Here is a 17,776-nt window from a genome sequence, read left to right as displayed (position 1 = left end):
GTAATATATAACAATAAAAACATTTCCTACCAGAAACAGGCCATTTTACTTCTTGAGCGCAATCCAAAGAAAACAAGCCGGCTCATAATAATCAATAGTTACACAACCAGAAGTATTTACGCCAACATCGTGCTACAATACTCTTGCCAAGAACATGCAAAAATCAAAAACTCGATGAAAACTAAGTAGGTAGGTAGTTTAGGTACATGTAGCTACAAAACGCATGACGACTTTCGAAGGCCTGCTATGTTTGGTGAAAACAAAATTTCGTAGAAATATTGAAGCTGTTCGTTTAAGATCTTCTGCTTTATAATTTTGACACGGAGAAGGCAGTATCGGATAAGCATGTCTTATATTTTTGTTCCATAGTTCGACTAACACTTGTCCATAACAAAAAAGTTAAAATTGGAAAAAGAAAAAAAAATGGAAATGTCAACAAATTGTCGTTTTTGTTGACTATAAGTAGGGCTTCAAATTGTTAAAACCTCTTTGTTACGAAATGTTCATAACTACTTGAACAAAATTAGGTAGAATTAGTCGGACTTAAAAATTTCATCAAAGTTAAATGATTTTTCGATGAAATAATATGCAATTTACAGAATAAAGGGCTACAAAATATTGAATATGTTCAGCGACTTTTGTAACTGACTGTACATTCTTCTGTATGACGCATGTTTCCTGACCTAGGCTCGAAAAAAAGCATGCAAGCGCTATTTTTACATTTATTGCGAGTTTATGTTTATGCAGATGAATTCCAGTAGGTATTGCAACGTATTGTTATTATAATAGGCCTACTCCTTACTTATATGACAAATTACCGAACGAAGATGTTACTTAGTAACAAATATTCTTCTGTCTGGCGGCACCTGAATAATCTGCAATAGATGGACACAAGCCTATGATGATGATGACTCCTTGCGTGAAATTTAATTTTGAAATGATTTTGTTATTGATGGATTATGATCACCAGTATATGTGACAAATAGACTTGTCCAGTAAACTTAATATTGACAGTATTTTACTTCCAGTATGCGTCTGCCAGTTGCCAGGTTAACAGTGTGCATGACATATAGAATTGTCCAGTTAATTTAATAGGGAATAACTAGCAGTATGGATGACAAGTATACTTTACTTCGCATAGACTTATCCATTAAACTTCTAGCCCCATTTCACCACTGAAAGATAATCTTTAAAAAAGGCGAGTCAGTGTTCTTTAAAAAAAATGTCGGTCTCTCATCTGTCATATACTTGAAACTTAACTGGAAGTCGTGAAACTGGCCCATAACGATGTCAACTATTCATTTTACTGCGATCTTGACGGCAAACTTCGTGTCGTGACGTCATTTCCTTCAATTCTATAGTTGTGAGAAGTATATAAAACGTAACAATGTTGGCTATCTATACAAACATAGAGACATACGTTACATCGGTCACAGTTGTTAAAACAAAGTGCACTATTGTGAGAGTTAAATACTTCGCCATTGTGACTAGTGAGAAGTATACGTTTTCCTTACTATAGCTATATTATGATCTAGACATAATAAAACAACATCACTTCCTTTTATGAAAGACGTGAATAAAATACCTTATTGTGATAAGTTTGTAACAAGATGTATGGATGTGAATGAACCAAAAGAATTTGTAGGGATAGATGACCTTCTTTTGGTCTCTGCCTTACCCCGTGGTAATATGGTTATTTTGGATTATGTTAATAGTAAGTTGATAAAAGTTATTTTGATAAGAAGCACAAGTAAACCTTAGCTTATTAAAAGAAGTATCAACTATGTAGGACGATGCGTAAACCGGTATTAGGTAACCCATGCTTTATCTCTTTCTGGCAAGATTAAAACTCCTTGTCAATGAAAAAGACAAAAAATAGATTAAATAATTCGAACAAACTCCACGTCTATTAACAGCAAAAGTACTACAATCTGAGACCTTAACTATCAAATAGAATATCTATAAGTAGAAAAAAACCGGCACACACAGTTGTCAAAGAAACGTTCGAGATCGATTCATAGAATTTGCGAGCCGGCAAAGTTTCATTGATATTTGGCACGCATGCGCACTAGTATTGAATCTATGTACAGTACAGTTACAAGACCCGTAATGAAAATGAGAGTAAGTTGTGGAGATATCAATCTTGGCAACGTTATACCTACTATATTGAGGTTTAGGAACATGACAGTCGTTGAAGACGTCATCAGACTTACTTTGACTGTATATTGGATCTTACTAATATTATATGCGGACCTTGGATATTTGGATGGATGTTTATTACTCAATCACGCAAAAACTACTGAGCGGATTTCGGTCCCTGGTGCGCAGATAATTTGAAACATGTATTAACGTGTAAGGTACCTTTATCTCTGAAATCTTTTTACGCGGACGAAGTAGCTGGTATAAGTTAATTGGTACGAGAGTTAGATATTATCTAGTAGGTATAACATTAGTCATCATTGGTCCAACTTAACTCTAGGGGACGTTTATCATCCATTGAGGATCAAAGACGAACTTATACGAAAACTACGAAGACTATTTTTTCAAAACTACTCCTTCATTTTAAATTTTTGTGTGACATACATTTTTCTAACAAATCTCAGTCATATTTCATACAGTTCTGACTGTAACACATTCGAGTTGGAGCATAGCTATAGAAGTAATAAATCGACAGTAAGTTACGCCTGAACAACCAGACCACATCACAATGGTTTTAGAACACGTCACGGTTAAACAGACAGAAGTTTATCCCCTCGCGGAGATATTAACCCCCGGTTTCTGAGGTACAGTTAACGGTAGTTTATCTATTCAATAGCGTTTTTCATATGAATTTAAACAGAAACCGATCGTATGAGAATCTGATATTAATTAAATGAAGCAAAATAATGAAATTAGCAACTGAAAACCTACAAGATTCTCGTTTTTAAAACGATAGTTCCTGCAATTTCATGAGTTAACTCATAATTCGATGACTATAGAAGGCTTCAAATCTCTTTACAAGATAACCTTTTTGAGGCTATAGTCTGTTCTGGCCAAATGCCAGTTGGAGTTCTATTCACATTATTTGCAATTTATCGAGTAGTTTTAAAGATGCATGCTTTAAATAAGCATATTCGTACATGAAAACAAAAGAATTCAAACCAAATTACTTTGCAGAATTTATTGCAGTTTTTTAAGTTTTCGAATAACCTATCCCACATAAAAACCATTGCAGACAATTTAGGAAACTAAAGTCTACCAAAGATCTAATATCATAACCAACACTCGTTTAAAAGTAAAACATTCTACCAAACGGACTACTTCACGATTCACTCTAAAACCAACGAATGAATGAACGAATGACGAAGCACATTCTAGAATAAATTCACGATCACATCCTGCGATTACCGTTACAATTACTTGTATAAAAACCGAGAATGTTATAGAGGCCGACCACCGCAGTGTTTAACTGGGGCACGAGGATTCAGACCCAACTGTTATAGTCAACAAACTAGCCTAGCGAAACAATGAGACTGGGTACTTTCTTGCACCTTGTACTTGAACTACACAATCAAAATTCAACTGTATTTCAAACGCCATAAGAGTCATTACACCTTAATTTCTGAGTTGAATCTCGTCATGAGACACCAGACCTTGCAGTTTTTTTTTTCAACGTAAACTTCAAGATAATTTAATCTTTATGTATAGGGACGTAAGTGTTAAATTTGATTGATATGTGTACTGCGGGATGGTTAACATTCTTCGTCCGTTCGCGAAACCAGTTAGAGGCTTTTTTATTGTGAATGCGAAGTTCATTGACAGGGGGCCTGTTATGTAAGACAGGATTGACATGAAGGAAGCTCCCGGTCCCCTTTTTCGGGTCTTACATTTTGCGTGTCCATACTTCATGTTTTCGAGTTCCGTAATATTGATATTGTACTTACAATTCGGATTGAGATGATTTGTACATCACGAGGTCCTATTAAAACATTTATGAAGTTATATAATGACTCATTACAATTTGAATATATTTGTAATAGGGTTGTTGAATCTACTTTCTATCTATACATATAATAAAACACTAACAAGTGAACCTTTATTAAGAATATTGACAAATAAATAATTCAGTTTGTTAAAAAACAATTAATAAATCTAAACCCACTTTTCACTAAAACGAATTGGTTTAGTGCTAAAATATGAACAGTAGCAGCAGTAGTATCATAAATAAAGCAAATAGCTCTATCACGGATAGCTTCAATGAATCAAATGAAACAAATCATATTACTTCAATAGATTTGATGACATAATTATTGACCTAGTGTAATTTAGTTCAAAATGGTGAACGAGCTCAATTGAATCAGACACATATTCAACATGTTTTGTGAAATCAGCTTAATAATAGTCAAAAATAGATCTAGAATCTGAAAAAATGGAATATCAACAGAAAAAAATATATCTTAACTTCATTTACATTTTAATAACGAAAAAGTGAGTGAAGTTATGAATAAGATGACGTTTAATCGAGGTCTGTTTTGCTCTTTTATTAAAGTCGGCTTAGAATGAGAATTAAGTATTATGTAAAGCGCTTTTTTTGTTCAATATTTTTCTTTTTTCATGTCCTTATATCTTTCTTGACCAGCAACTTTTAAGTATATAGCAGACGCTTTATTAGATTCAATGTAAAACTCTTTCTGTACACACCCAAACGTCTTATTGCTGGCACCTTATGTGTCATGTTTTTTTCTTATATAGACTTTCATTTTGAATTATTATTTAAGAACTCTAGACATGAAAGGTCCGATTTCGGGTGTCATTCTTTGAACAAAAGCCTGTTTCATCTGATTTCTTTAGATTCGGGTGAATTTTGTTCCGTGTGAATAGCACCCTGCATCAATACAATCCCATAGACGAGAAACTTGCTTAAAATCCCATGGAATAAGGAACCATCTTGCATAAACATATTGCACCTTTTCAATACACTTTCGTATTACGTTCTCACTAGTCCCTTATTCTTAAATTCTATGCTTAACTCGTGAATCATCTGCAAACAGGTTTGGTGTCCGGACCGAGCAAAAAAGGGAAGTGTAAAACCGGTAATAACTAGAAAATATCGGTTACGAATCGTGTACTTGATTCGACGTGATTTACTTAACGATATGGTGATAATTGATCAAACTAGGTGTGAATGTGTTGAATTTGATTTATTGAAAACTGTAACATGGTTAGACAATAGACTTAGGTATGTAAAACTATAAAGTATAGAACAATAATAATTGGATAGACGATAAAAACGTTTATTTATTTTAAAGTATTTTGTCCGTTTTCTGTATAGGGGATTTACTTAGAGATAGGTGTATTTTAAACACAGTTTTCCAAGAATATAGGGTCATCTCGTGCTAAACTTGCATTGCTAGTCTATGATATCTTTGCAATATCTTACGCTGATTGCTTTTTGCCTAACATTGTGGTCTCAGCGGCAATCTATGCGAGTGCTGATCACGATGTCTTCTATTCCCGATTCAGCTAAATTATACTGTTTTTTTTCTATGATTATAGAAAAGACACCTTACTCGATACTATCCATTAAATATTTTTCAGAAACAATTACAAATCATATCTTAGTTTGTGCGTGAAACATATTCTCGTTCACAGTAAGAGAGCTAAAGATTCAACAGCAATAAAGGTTTAATCACCTGCATGTAATTCATCAAAGGTTTCAAAACACCATTCCCTGTACCACGAAATATAAGATCAAGCTAAAACGATAATGCAATGTTGGGATTGCAATGAACTTAGCGACAGAAACATATTTTAAACGAGTATCATAATACTTGTCGTTTTAAGAACCTTCAATAATGATAAGCAGCATTTGGGTAATAAATTATGTTATAGTGGTTTAAAAGTAGGTCGAAATAATGAAAAATGGGTATAAGAATAATTATATTCTATTTAAAACGTATTCGTTTGTTGTCATGGACTTGGACCGGATTTTGTTAGATGTTACAGTTTATATGTATAAAATAAAAGGAACTGTCGTGGAAAAGGAAAGATAATATCATTAACCCGGCTGTTTCTTTTTTCAGCAAAAGCCTTTAACTATTCCAGCCAATGAAAACTAAGACTGATGACTAATAATTCTTTATAATTAAAATGGATCTCGTAACTATGAATGCGTCAGTAATGTAAAAAAATATATTAAATTATATCTAAATAGATACCTATTTTATATTATTTCAAGAATAACAGCTTACATAACTGGACAAATCTAGAAACCTGAACAAATATTATATTAATAGTCTTATATCTCTATCACTGAATAATAATAATTATTTTAGTAATCTAATACCTATCATATATAACTACTATGTATGTAATAATGTAAAAATATATAAAAAATATTGAGAAAAAATTACATTCAGAGCATTATATTTAATTATAGTTTAATTTGTTCGCTTAATGACATAATTAAATTATATGACTTGTTATTATTTGTCAAAATTAATTTTAACGACAAAACAACCATGACAAATTTTATTGTGTACATTATTTTCCTAGTTTGTATAAATGTTTTGGCAAAATACAATTAGCGTAGTCATTAATAGAAAACATAAAAAACAAACATTTTAAAATCACATCGTTATGTTCAGAAGCCCTTAACTTTTTTTATAAATACGTCATTAAAACTATAACGCTAATCTTTAATTATGACATAATTCTTAATTATTGTTATTATTAGACATTTATACGTAGACATTATACAATAAGGATTTGTATTTTTTTTTTCTGTACTTATATGTTGTACAGAATTCAGTAATGCTATAATATAATAATATTATAACTGTATTTTTTTGTATAAATCGATTTTAATTTAAAAGTAAGCAGAAATAATAAGTAACCTTTGCATAGGAACTAAACAAAACATCACTCTATTTACCAAAACCCAAGATTCAAATTCGAATGTAACATAACGCGTGACAATTCCACATCAAAGACTATTACCATAAATGTACGAACATCGGGAAGGTTGTAAAAAGGTTAGTTTCTACGTCACTATCTGCGATATCACTCATTTTATTACTAAGGAACCTTTTTTATAGACAGGGGAGGAAAGAATTGATATCTATACTAATCTATACTTTAATAATACAATAAAGCTGAAGAGTTTGTTTGTTTGTTTGATTGTTTGTTTGTTTGTTTGAACGCGCTAATCTCAGAAACTACTGGTCCGATTTGAAAAATTCTTTCACTGTTAGATAGCCCATTTATCGAGGAAGGCTATAGGCTATATATCATCACGCTACGACCAATAGGAGCAGAGTAACAGTAAAAAATGTTACAAAAACGGGGAAAAATTTCGCCCATTCGCTAATGTGACGCAAGCGAAGTTGCGCGGGTCAGCTAGTAAAGAATAAAATTCCCGGACTTTTCAGCGAACCCCTAGATGGTCGTAATTTTCCTATTACTACGACAGAACTTAAACTTTCGATTTAAGGACCAATTTAAAACTATGCAATTGATTATACGTTACAATAAGAAGTTGAACATCGTAGACTTAAAGCAGTGAGAAATACTTAGAACAGTCAATCCATTTTGCTTTTTCCTATTATTTGTTTATTGTAAGCACCCGTTCTGCTTCAATAATACCTGTGTATAAAAAATCATAGTTCTATTTGTATAGACAAACGTTCTGCACGCATATCTATCGACCAATTTCATTATTCTATCTCCAGCCGGGGGGGTTTTGTATCTGGATAAAGCTTATACAAAAATTGTTAAAGTTAATCAGTCATTTTATCCTAATTAAATGCTGTGGTATTGACTTCACAAGTGTAGCGTAAATGTGAAGTCCTACAGCATTTCTATGCTAAAATGTGTTTTAGACGTTTTATAAAGAGTAGCTGATTTGATTGGTAGCAAAATGCCGTATTCTTTATCAATCTCTATATGAAGATAATTTACTAAGATCTGTAGTGTGTGAACGAAACAGTTAAAAGGTAGACTGAACGACCGTGACCGATTGTGAGATTGAAAGCAACGTCGACTTAATTAAACCTATTAAGTACGGCTCGGAGATAAAAATATTTCTTTTTTCATTCATTATTACGAGATCGTTATCATGTGTCTGCAGATTGCAATATACACGTTAACCGTTGACTTTCTACAACATTTTAAAGATACTTGAAGAATTTTGAAATAACTTGAAGAAGTGCAGAATAGAGAAGTGAATTAATAAAATAATAGGAATAAAAAAAATACAGACACACAGTACTACTAAACCCAAACTATCATCCTAGTATAAATATTATATTTAAACCTTATAATAAGCGAATTCTTATTCAAGAATTTATTTAAAATATAATTTATAAGACCTTGGAATAGTTCAATAACCGCGTTATCAACTGGGTACAAGCAGGAAAACTAACATTATATATAATAGGTCAAATACACCATTAGCATTTTTCCCATATTTGAAACACCTTCAGCTACTACAAGCACTAAGTACTCCGTCACGCATGATAACGCGATCAAAATGTAGCCCATTAAACAAACAATCTGACTGTAAACAAGTGAATTGTACGATAGAAAATAATTGAAGAATTTACGTAATAGAGGAAAATTATACTAAAATACCTATGTCATGTAGTAATAGGCACAGCTCATGGTCGACTTTTGACCTTAAAAAAACTGTACTGCCGTAATTATTTTGGGAATCGCGACATTATTAACAAAAACTAACATGAATTTGATGTACTATAAACATTTTAACTTTGCCTGGCAAAGTAATTGGTGTTGTAGTTTGAATGACTACAAATGCAATAACTCTATTCAAAACGACACAAATTTGAATACACGCATATTTTATACTAGCTAATAATCTTAATAATAAATTCCTCTAAGCCTTCCTACTGGGTAACACATGTATTTTGCCAAAAATCTTCCGATGTTTATTGTATAAATAAACATCAAATGCACTAAATGACTAAGCTTTAGTATCATAACAACATTTTATAATATTAAAATAAAGCAGAAAAAATATATCTCTTACGTTATGTAAGGTGTTCCACAAGGATCTGTTTTAGGACCAAGACATTTTGCAAGGAATGTGTTCGTGTATTATCCTATTATTGAAATGTTATGATTTGGGGCAGCTGCATCCTGATAACAATCAGTTGTTGACGCTGTCAGACTTGGCATACTTCGATGATTATGTCACACTTTTCCTTGAGGCACAATGTTCAGTAGTTGTAATGTATAGAATTTAATAATAGAGTAAAAACAAAATACTATAGTAGACATGTGTCGTTTTTACACCGGCAGTGAGTATTGGTGCCAATATTTGTGGAGATTTGAGTGTGATTTATAGAAAGAGGAAGATCTTTTTAAAAAGTTTTTAAGTTGCTGAATAACTGACGCTCTGTGTTCAACATGTACAGGAATGAGTAATTTATTATAACAAATTTCGCACAAATATGCACATTTCAAAGTTAGAAAAAACTAATTTATACTCAATAATCGTGGTATGATAGTCAGCATTATAATTCATATCATTGCAAGCATTCAAATTAATCAATAAATTCTTAAGGCAGTTAAAATAATGCCAATAAAATGAGGTCAATATATTCAAAAACAAAAATAGACACAAAAGCGATAAAAATTTAAATTAATTGTACGGAATATAGGTAATTTATGCGAATTTTCACAAAAGGACAATTATAAAAGTACAATGTTAATTATTAAAATACTTCTTTTAAACTTAAGTCATAAGTACTTAGGTATATTATAAATGTAAAAGTTTGTGAGTATGGATGTACTTATATTTGTAACTCTTTCACGCAAAAACTGCTCGGTGGATTTTGTAGTATCCCATGTAGATTAAACCTGGGTAAACGCATAGGATTCTAAGCCCGAGGAAGATTAGCATCCACGCGGACGAAATCAAGGCAAAAGTTAGTAAATTTAGGTACATTTTACTATATAGATTTTTAATGATTGCTATACATAATTCTGTTAATGAGTCACAAAACCGGTTTTTATACCAATTAAATGTTATAAACTTATCTAACTTCGTACTACATAAAGACTAAAATGATTACTTAAATTACTAAGGACTAAAACTCTGCATTAAATTATATAAATCATATATATACCTACTCATCAAGTAGTACTAAAAATATTTTCTTACGGTTCAGTATACATTTAAAACGAAATACGTATTTTTATAAGGTAAGTCACTTTTCCTCATGATTACGTAAATGAAATAACTTAGGTAATGTTATTCCCGGATGTTTAAAAAAGGGGATCTACGCATTTAATAGCTTAGAAATCGTATCGTTCCTTTACACGTGTATAAGTTACACTTTCAAAGGGAATTTGGATAGATTTTACTTCCCTTATCCAGACTACAATACATAATTTGTGAAACTATCATTTCTTGAATGTACCTATATCGTAAAGGAGTTTATCACCACCAAAGAACCCCCAGGTTTTATGTAACACGCTATAGTAAGTAATAAAAAGGGAATTGCTCACATTAAGTGAGTCTCGATACTTCCAAAAGCCGGTTTTTTGTCCCGTTCCAATACCGAGATACAAAGATATAGCTAAAATGACCGGTGTCTACTACAGATGACAAACCTTTTAAATATTTCATAGCACACGAATCAACTTTCATTATATAAATTATATAATTAAAGAGTATGTCCTCAAGATCGTATGTTGGTTTTACCGAGAGGTTATTTCATTATCGGGGAAACATGCGGTAAATGGAAAGTCCGTTAGCTCATTGATCTTGACATTGCAGGTGTGCCAACATACCTACTGACTATACATCTATACACCTACACCTAGAGAGCTTATGCAACAACATTTGGACGTATTATTGGATTGCCAACAAACGGAATCACTAGTCCTCAGTTTTTATGTGCTCGTTGAGACACACAGATGTCTATTGTCTGCCTCACAGTCTAGAGCCCACACCGGAGCCACTAGCCAACCGGCACGCATGCGCAATAACAGCCGATCAAAAATCCATTCCACCCATTCATTCCCCTCACGGTTAGGTAACACGCTACGATTCGATCTCCTCAACCCACATGCTATCCTGGTAACTCGTTTTATGCGGTTTTAATGCCGCAGTCACGACAAATTAGCATTTAATTTTCAACTCGAAAAAACTAAGAAAAACTCGCCACGTGAATATACACCGTACGTTCATCAATCACTACCTGTAACGCCGACACAAGGACACAAACCGTAGTTAATTCGGAGTCGCTGGGAACCTTTACCGGCGAGTAAACATGGTTATGCAGATCTTACGTAAGCTAACAGCTGACAAGTATCGATCGACTCACCATGGCGTTGTTCTCCACGAGCCAGTTCACCGAACATATTTGGTAGACGAAGTACGCCCGCACCAGCTCGCTCGTCTTCTTACTTTTGAACGCATCTTTGGGGCTGTTGAAGCTGAGGTCGAGATCGTCGCGCGTCGGCGGCGAGGAGGACAGCACGCGTACATTCCGGGGCGCGTTCACCGCAAGCCGTCTGAGCAGAGCCATGTTCCGAGCTCCGCGAATTTATAACACGTTCACGACACAACACGCGCCCGTCGTCCGCAACTGACAACTGACACTGACGTCCGCTCGATACCGAGTCGTGTGCGCGCGCAGCCGATCCAATTTTAAATCCGGCGGAGCGTCGCGGAGGTGTGTCTTGGGCGAGCGCCGCGATTGGACGCCGTCTGCGGCCAGCACGCGAAACTGACGTGACGTGCGTAATTATAAACAGCATTGTGCGGTAACCTCAAGGACCGGAACGCAAGGGCAGATCAGTGAGAGACCACACCGAACTGTTTAAAACTCTCACAATCTCGTTCTAACAGGCCCCCGTAACGGTCAAACTTAATTTTTGGTAGTTTTTTCCTGTAAGCTACTAAAAATATATCGATCACGCGCTGAATGTTCAGCTAAGCTATAAAAATGAAAATGAGGGGGTTATGTAATTGTTCTGGGCGGGGGAGGTTACGTAAACCGCTAGACAGGGTTCAAGAACCTGACGCGACCTCTTGCCAGCTCCGTAGTACATGTGTTATTACCAGTCATTACTCACACACCATTAATATCCGGACATTAGATGTCTATAACACTAGTATATACTTAAGCCTAACATGTAGTTGCTAAGGAACTGATTTAAACCAAACATGAGATATTTGCAGCATTCCAGCATTTGTAGCAGGTGAAACAAACCAGACACTTACTGCGTAGACGTCTGCATTATCTGTCGTAAATTGGAAAGAAGATGATCTTCTTCGACGAACTTGACTATTACTATTCCATTTTAATCGGAGGGTAATGCGGTCTTTTAGTGCATTAAGGTAACCACCACGCTTCTATAGGAAGAAACTAAGGAAGCTATGAATATGGAGAAGGACCAAATAAAAGATCCATAGTCCTGTGTTATACCTACTCTAAGACCGTTATTTATAAACTTGTGTAAGCCATCAAAAGATCTCCAGACAGAAAATGCATTTCAAGGCCCATTTTGGAGATTTATCCATTTTATTACCACTTTACTTGCCAGGAAACTACACAATAGATCTTTTCTACGCATGTCTAGACTGAAGCACATTACAGAACCTCTCTTGGCCTAAAATAAGAGTATAACTAATTTGGAGACTTTACATCGAAGCCTTAATACGGTAAAACTGAAAAGGGACTACCTACCAACTTTCCATATCAAGAATTCAATGGAGCGCAACGCTTAGAAAGTGACCTTCCGGTCGTGTTTCTATTACAGGCAATAAAAACCCATGATCATTACAAATCAGACAAACAAGAAGAAACAAAACAATGAATAAAGGATCAGGTATTGTAACTGAGACCTAGTACGACCTGTTTATACTTTAATTGTTCGATTGTGAACACAAGTTATATATTATGCGTTTTTTTATTGATTTTTTACATACAACTTCATGCTTACGACTTAGGCAGGCTTGTTTGAGGCTGTGGTATTTTTATAGGTAAAGTAGAATAGGTCATACCGAATGAAATCCTAAATTGGCTATAAATACAAGGGATTCGGATTCGAATCCAACGTCATGCTTAAGTTTTCCTGTCGAATAAATCGCAGTAATTGTCCAAAGTATGGATAGTGTGATCGTAAGTTTCAGTGCCTCTGAGAGCTGGTGAAGCAGTCGGTTCTGCGTCTGACCCCTCACTAGTCTTATCTGTTAGCCCTTCGTGAATACTCAGTGAATGCCTGAGGTATGGGTGATCGTAGACTTCCGTGCCGCAGAGTTCAAATAAAGACGTCCGTACTGCGCTTGACCTCTCACTGGTCATGTTTGTTATCCGTCCCACCGAGCTATGAGAGTAAGAGAATGGAAAGTGTACCTGTGTACACACTTGGATAATATAAACTAATTCCCGCACAGTTAGATTTCAGTGAAACAAGCCGCTGTAGCCAAATAATACCTCTAGAAGACAAATCACGAACATTGGAACACAACCTGTTACTTCTGTAACCAATTAAAAGCCCCATTGCAGTGTTCAGGTACAAACATAATCATTCGAGTCACTAGTTAAACTGAACAGTGCTGGCATTCTGCCACATATCTGCGAGAATGACATATGCATCATTCTATCTTGCATTGTCGTTTTGAACTTTGACATACATGAATGGCACTGGGCTCTTATGTTCCTAGGGAAAGCTGTGCCGGCGGTCTATGACAAGATGTATGGATGTGAATGAAGCAAAAGAAGTTTACAAGGGTCGTAGCCAGCAAGTTACGTTAGTGATCTTTGAGAAAAGCGTGATTCTTTGCGTGAAAAGCGTAAAATTCTTATTAATTAAGGATATAAACAAACATACAAATTATGATTCTATCTATACTAATATTATAAAGCTGAAGAGTTTGTTTGTTGGAAAGCGCTAATCTCAGGAACTACTGGTCCGATTTAAACAAATCTTTCAGTGCATATAACCCATTTATCGAGGAAGAACATCATGCTACGGTCATTAGGAGCGGAGTAGCAACGAAAAATGTTACAAAAACGGGGAAGTTTTTGATTAAAACATACAAATTATGATTCTAATCCTTATTACTTACACAAAGCGGAAACAAAATGTGTAATGTAAAAAAATTGCCCCACTTTCTTATTCATATATTGAATGACGATGATTTTTCTTCTAATTCACATTAGGTATATTATTCTTGTTTATCCCTCGTAAGTCATTTAGTGACGTCAGTTTTCAATATTTTCACGATCATTGAAAAATGACTGATCGGTGTGGTTTCTATGATACATGACCGTATTATGCAAGTAATGCCTAACCAGAATATACTAGGAATATTTTGAATATAGGTATACTGAAACTTAAGTACCTACTGTGAATAATTTACTTGTTTCAAACTTTTTTTACAGAACTGTATAAAGGCGGACCTAATGCCAGGGGCATTTTCTGCCAGTCTACCTTGGGGTCTGCAGAGAAAACTGGTTTTTGTAGGGTAGGTAATAGGTAACTTTCCAATGTAGTTTAAGAATGATTGAATATAAAAATAATTGTTAGGTCTAGAAAAATATTTCTAATGATGAAGGTAATAAGTTTACAATTGTCCTGAAATATAGTCGACGCATAGTTGTTAAATGTCCTGTAATATGTCTATTACGATTTCTCGGCTAGAATGCTGAGCAATTTTAGATAAAATTAGGCAAAGGCATAATTTATATCCAGTGGATTGACATAGACTGCTTCTCTCTCCACCTCTAAGTAGCTAAAATCACGGCATACGTCTTGGCTGACCAATCTTGGCATTTCCGCTAAGTAATAGAAAAACCCAAACAAGCTATTTCCAACACAATCAGATATAACTAATCCATGTAAATATTAGCAATCAATACATTCATTTCACCCAAATAAAACAATCTTGATGATAAGATATGACTCAACAAAAATGAATGGAATACTGAATCAGAAAATTATTAATAACAAACTATTACGTATTTTCCTATGTTTATTGTTTACAGGCCGTACTCCGAAATACTAATAACGATTAAACGCGACAATTAGAGAAGGACAGCGATATACAGACTGTAGAGCGTTGTCCCTTTCTCACAGTGGAAATTCGATCGTTTTTAACTAGTCAGAGTACGGCCTTCTAGTCTACTCATTGATTTGGGAAAAACTGATGATTGTACTGATAACAATGTAAGGTGATCTTAAACATTCTGATTAATTTTACGCGATATCACGATCTAGAAAAACTACGAAAATATATTACAGCTCTTTTCTAGGAAGAGTGACCCAGAAGTGAATTATTATGACCAAAGCGAGTGACCGACAAGTTTGTCCGAATTTAGATAGCTTACAGAGAAAAATAAAGGAAAACAATTTTCCTTTTCTTTCTTGACGACTTTTAGTAATATTGCTTAGAAAAAAAATCGCAATGGGGTTTAGCGGGTCATACACTAGAGAAAATACTTCACCTAAATAAAGAAAAACGCTACAAGTCGCCACGCCGAAACCATTGTGCCGGGAGGTCGTGGGTTAAGTTCCCGCACCTAGCAATTATTTGAGCGATCCACAAATAATTGTTTCGGGTCTGGTTGTGCTTTGTGTCCGTTGTTTGTATGTATGTAAAAGTCCCAGCGACACAAGAGTAATTTTGAGCCATGTCAAATATGCACGGCCTTCGGGAGCTTAAACGACTTTGTCACTCATTAAACAGTAGTACATAGGAGTTCCAATACCAGAAACTTAAAGGAAATTATTATCTATAGATACGATTCACCTGAAGCCATTCAATCAGACAGCGTAACAGACAATCTTACATAATATGCACTACGGCATCCCGATGACTCGGTACAGATAACATTCCGATAAATAATCTATCAATGTAAGTACATAATTTACCTTCGGCCGACGACTCTGTCCGCGTAGAATAAAATATGTCCACCTTTAAGTATTGTATTTGTATTTCAAAAAGACATACATACAAACAACAACCAGACCGGACACAATTATTTGTGGATCGCACAAATAATTGTTCCGTGTGGTAATCGAACCCACGACAATCGAGCAATGGTAGCAGCGTGGCGACCTAAGCCACTACGCCACGGAGGCCGTCGACTGAAACGTATATGAAATATACAGTCTTGTGAGTCCATGTCATAGATTATCTTTCGGACAAAATAAATAACATTAAAATCCGTTCACGTCTATCCATATTTCCTCACAAACTTTTGCGTATACAAGCCATACTTACAAGAACGAGCTTTCGACTTTACTTGAAATATTCAATTTTGGGAAAAGATTATCATTTAAAATCCCAAAAGATTATTATCAAATTCAAATCAGTGGTTTCCAATTACAGCCTACTTTCAAACTGACACTAACAAGCTTAACTTCATATTACTCATTTTGATAGTAGATAATGTACACTCATAATAATAACCCACTTGAAATGAAAGTGTCAATAAAATCTATTGTTTTTGTTGATTGGAAACTCCAAACTAAAGTAAGCAATGAGATCATAGAACGATTACCTCAAAGTACACGTGTTAAGAACATGGATAAACTTAATTTAGAAAATTTCAAGCTACAATACCTAGCGAGTTTATTTTGCTTATATACTTTTGTTTTGCATTCAATATTAACATAGTTTTTAGTTCAGGCTTTCCTTTTAACTTCACAATAAGACTAAACACATAATTTCTGTGCTAAGTCTAGTGTTAGACTACTGAAGCTCAACTAAAGTAGATACCTATATAAAAGTGCTACCATTGTCTTGTGTCGTGAAGTCGTGGGTTCGATTCCCACACGCGACAATTATTTGTGTCATCTACAAATAATTACTTGTTTGTACGTTTGTAAAAGCCCCCGCGACACAAGAGTAATTCTCAGTGCGGGAGTTGTCTTTTTTTTAAGAAAGAAAGAAAGGATTAGATTACTTACGTAATGACAATTTAAGGGGTCATCTTCTTCTTTGTTTTGTCTTATACCCCGGCCTAAGCAGCATGTTTTCTTGCTCAAAAACAAAAGAAAACATGCCTTCAGGGAACTTGGGCGTGATTTGGCTGACGGTTTTACTTTACATCAACCCTTTTTGGGGATAAAATAAGATAAGAAGAAGGGGATAAAATTTTAAGGTGTAAAATAACGTGTCTTTTTTGCTAATGATTCTTTTTTCAGTTTTTTCCTAGACGACTATGCTTAACATATATCTTCTTTTACTGCTAGGTTAAACAATGTATAGACCTATCTCTTTTTTGAAAGTCGATACACAATACAAATGCATATTCTATAAGTAGGTACCTACATTACCTTATATCGACGAATTATTGCACGATAACCATAAAGGAAAAAAAACTCATGTTGTTCCCGCGATAGGGGACTGAAATTATTCATTTATTTAAATTTCCGACTCACCGATAAGCGAAGAGGAAATGAATACAAATACGATAATTTTAGTAACCATTCATTGGTATGAAGTTGGATTGATCGAATCTTCATAAAAGTTGATTATGCACCCCAAGTTAGAACTTTTTATGACAAAATGTGGTTTACAAAAATACAAAACTTCTATGCAGTTTATACAGCGCTTATTTTGAAATATGCTTTTTTTTTAAACTCTTATAAATTAGGTACCTGAACTCACTTGATTCAATAAAACGCTGCGTGGCACGATTTTTCGGCCTCACTGCAGTTTGCAAAACCGATTGAAGTGTCCAGTGTTTGGGGGAAATCGTATCTTCTGCGTTAGGACGTCCAGGCGTAAGTAAATCCAAATAAAACAACCCAA

At 34.6% G+C, this 17,776-nt stretch overlaps 1 protein-coding gene across 1 annotated transcript in view; it reads right to left on the bottom strand.

Moving 5' to 3' along the window:
* Positions 1-11,683, bottom strand: part of slgA (proline dehydrogenase slgA) — a 38,517-nt gene extending 26,834 nt beyond the window's left edge. The window contains exon 1 of the mRNA XM_076128154.1: positions 11,331-11,683. Within this exon, the coding sequence (XP_075984269.1) occupies positions 11,331-11,534 (204 nt within the window). The 5' untranslated portion in view covers positions 11,535-11,683. The remainder of the gene's footprint in view (positions 1-11,330) is intronic.
* Positions 11,684-17,776: the final 6,093 nt, after the last annotated feature.

This window comes from Anticarsia gemmatalis, chromosome 20, assembly GCF_050436995.1.
Source record: "Anticarsia gemmatalis isolate Benzon Research Colony breed Stoneville strain chromosome 20, ilAntGemm2 primary, whole genome shotgun sequence".
NCBI classification, from domain to species: Eukaryota; Metazoa; Arthropoda; class Insecta; order Lepidoptera; family Erebidae; genus Anticarsia; species Anticarsia gemmatalis.
This window is presented reverse-complemented; position numbering and strand designations above follow the sequence as displayed.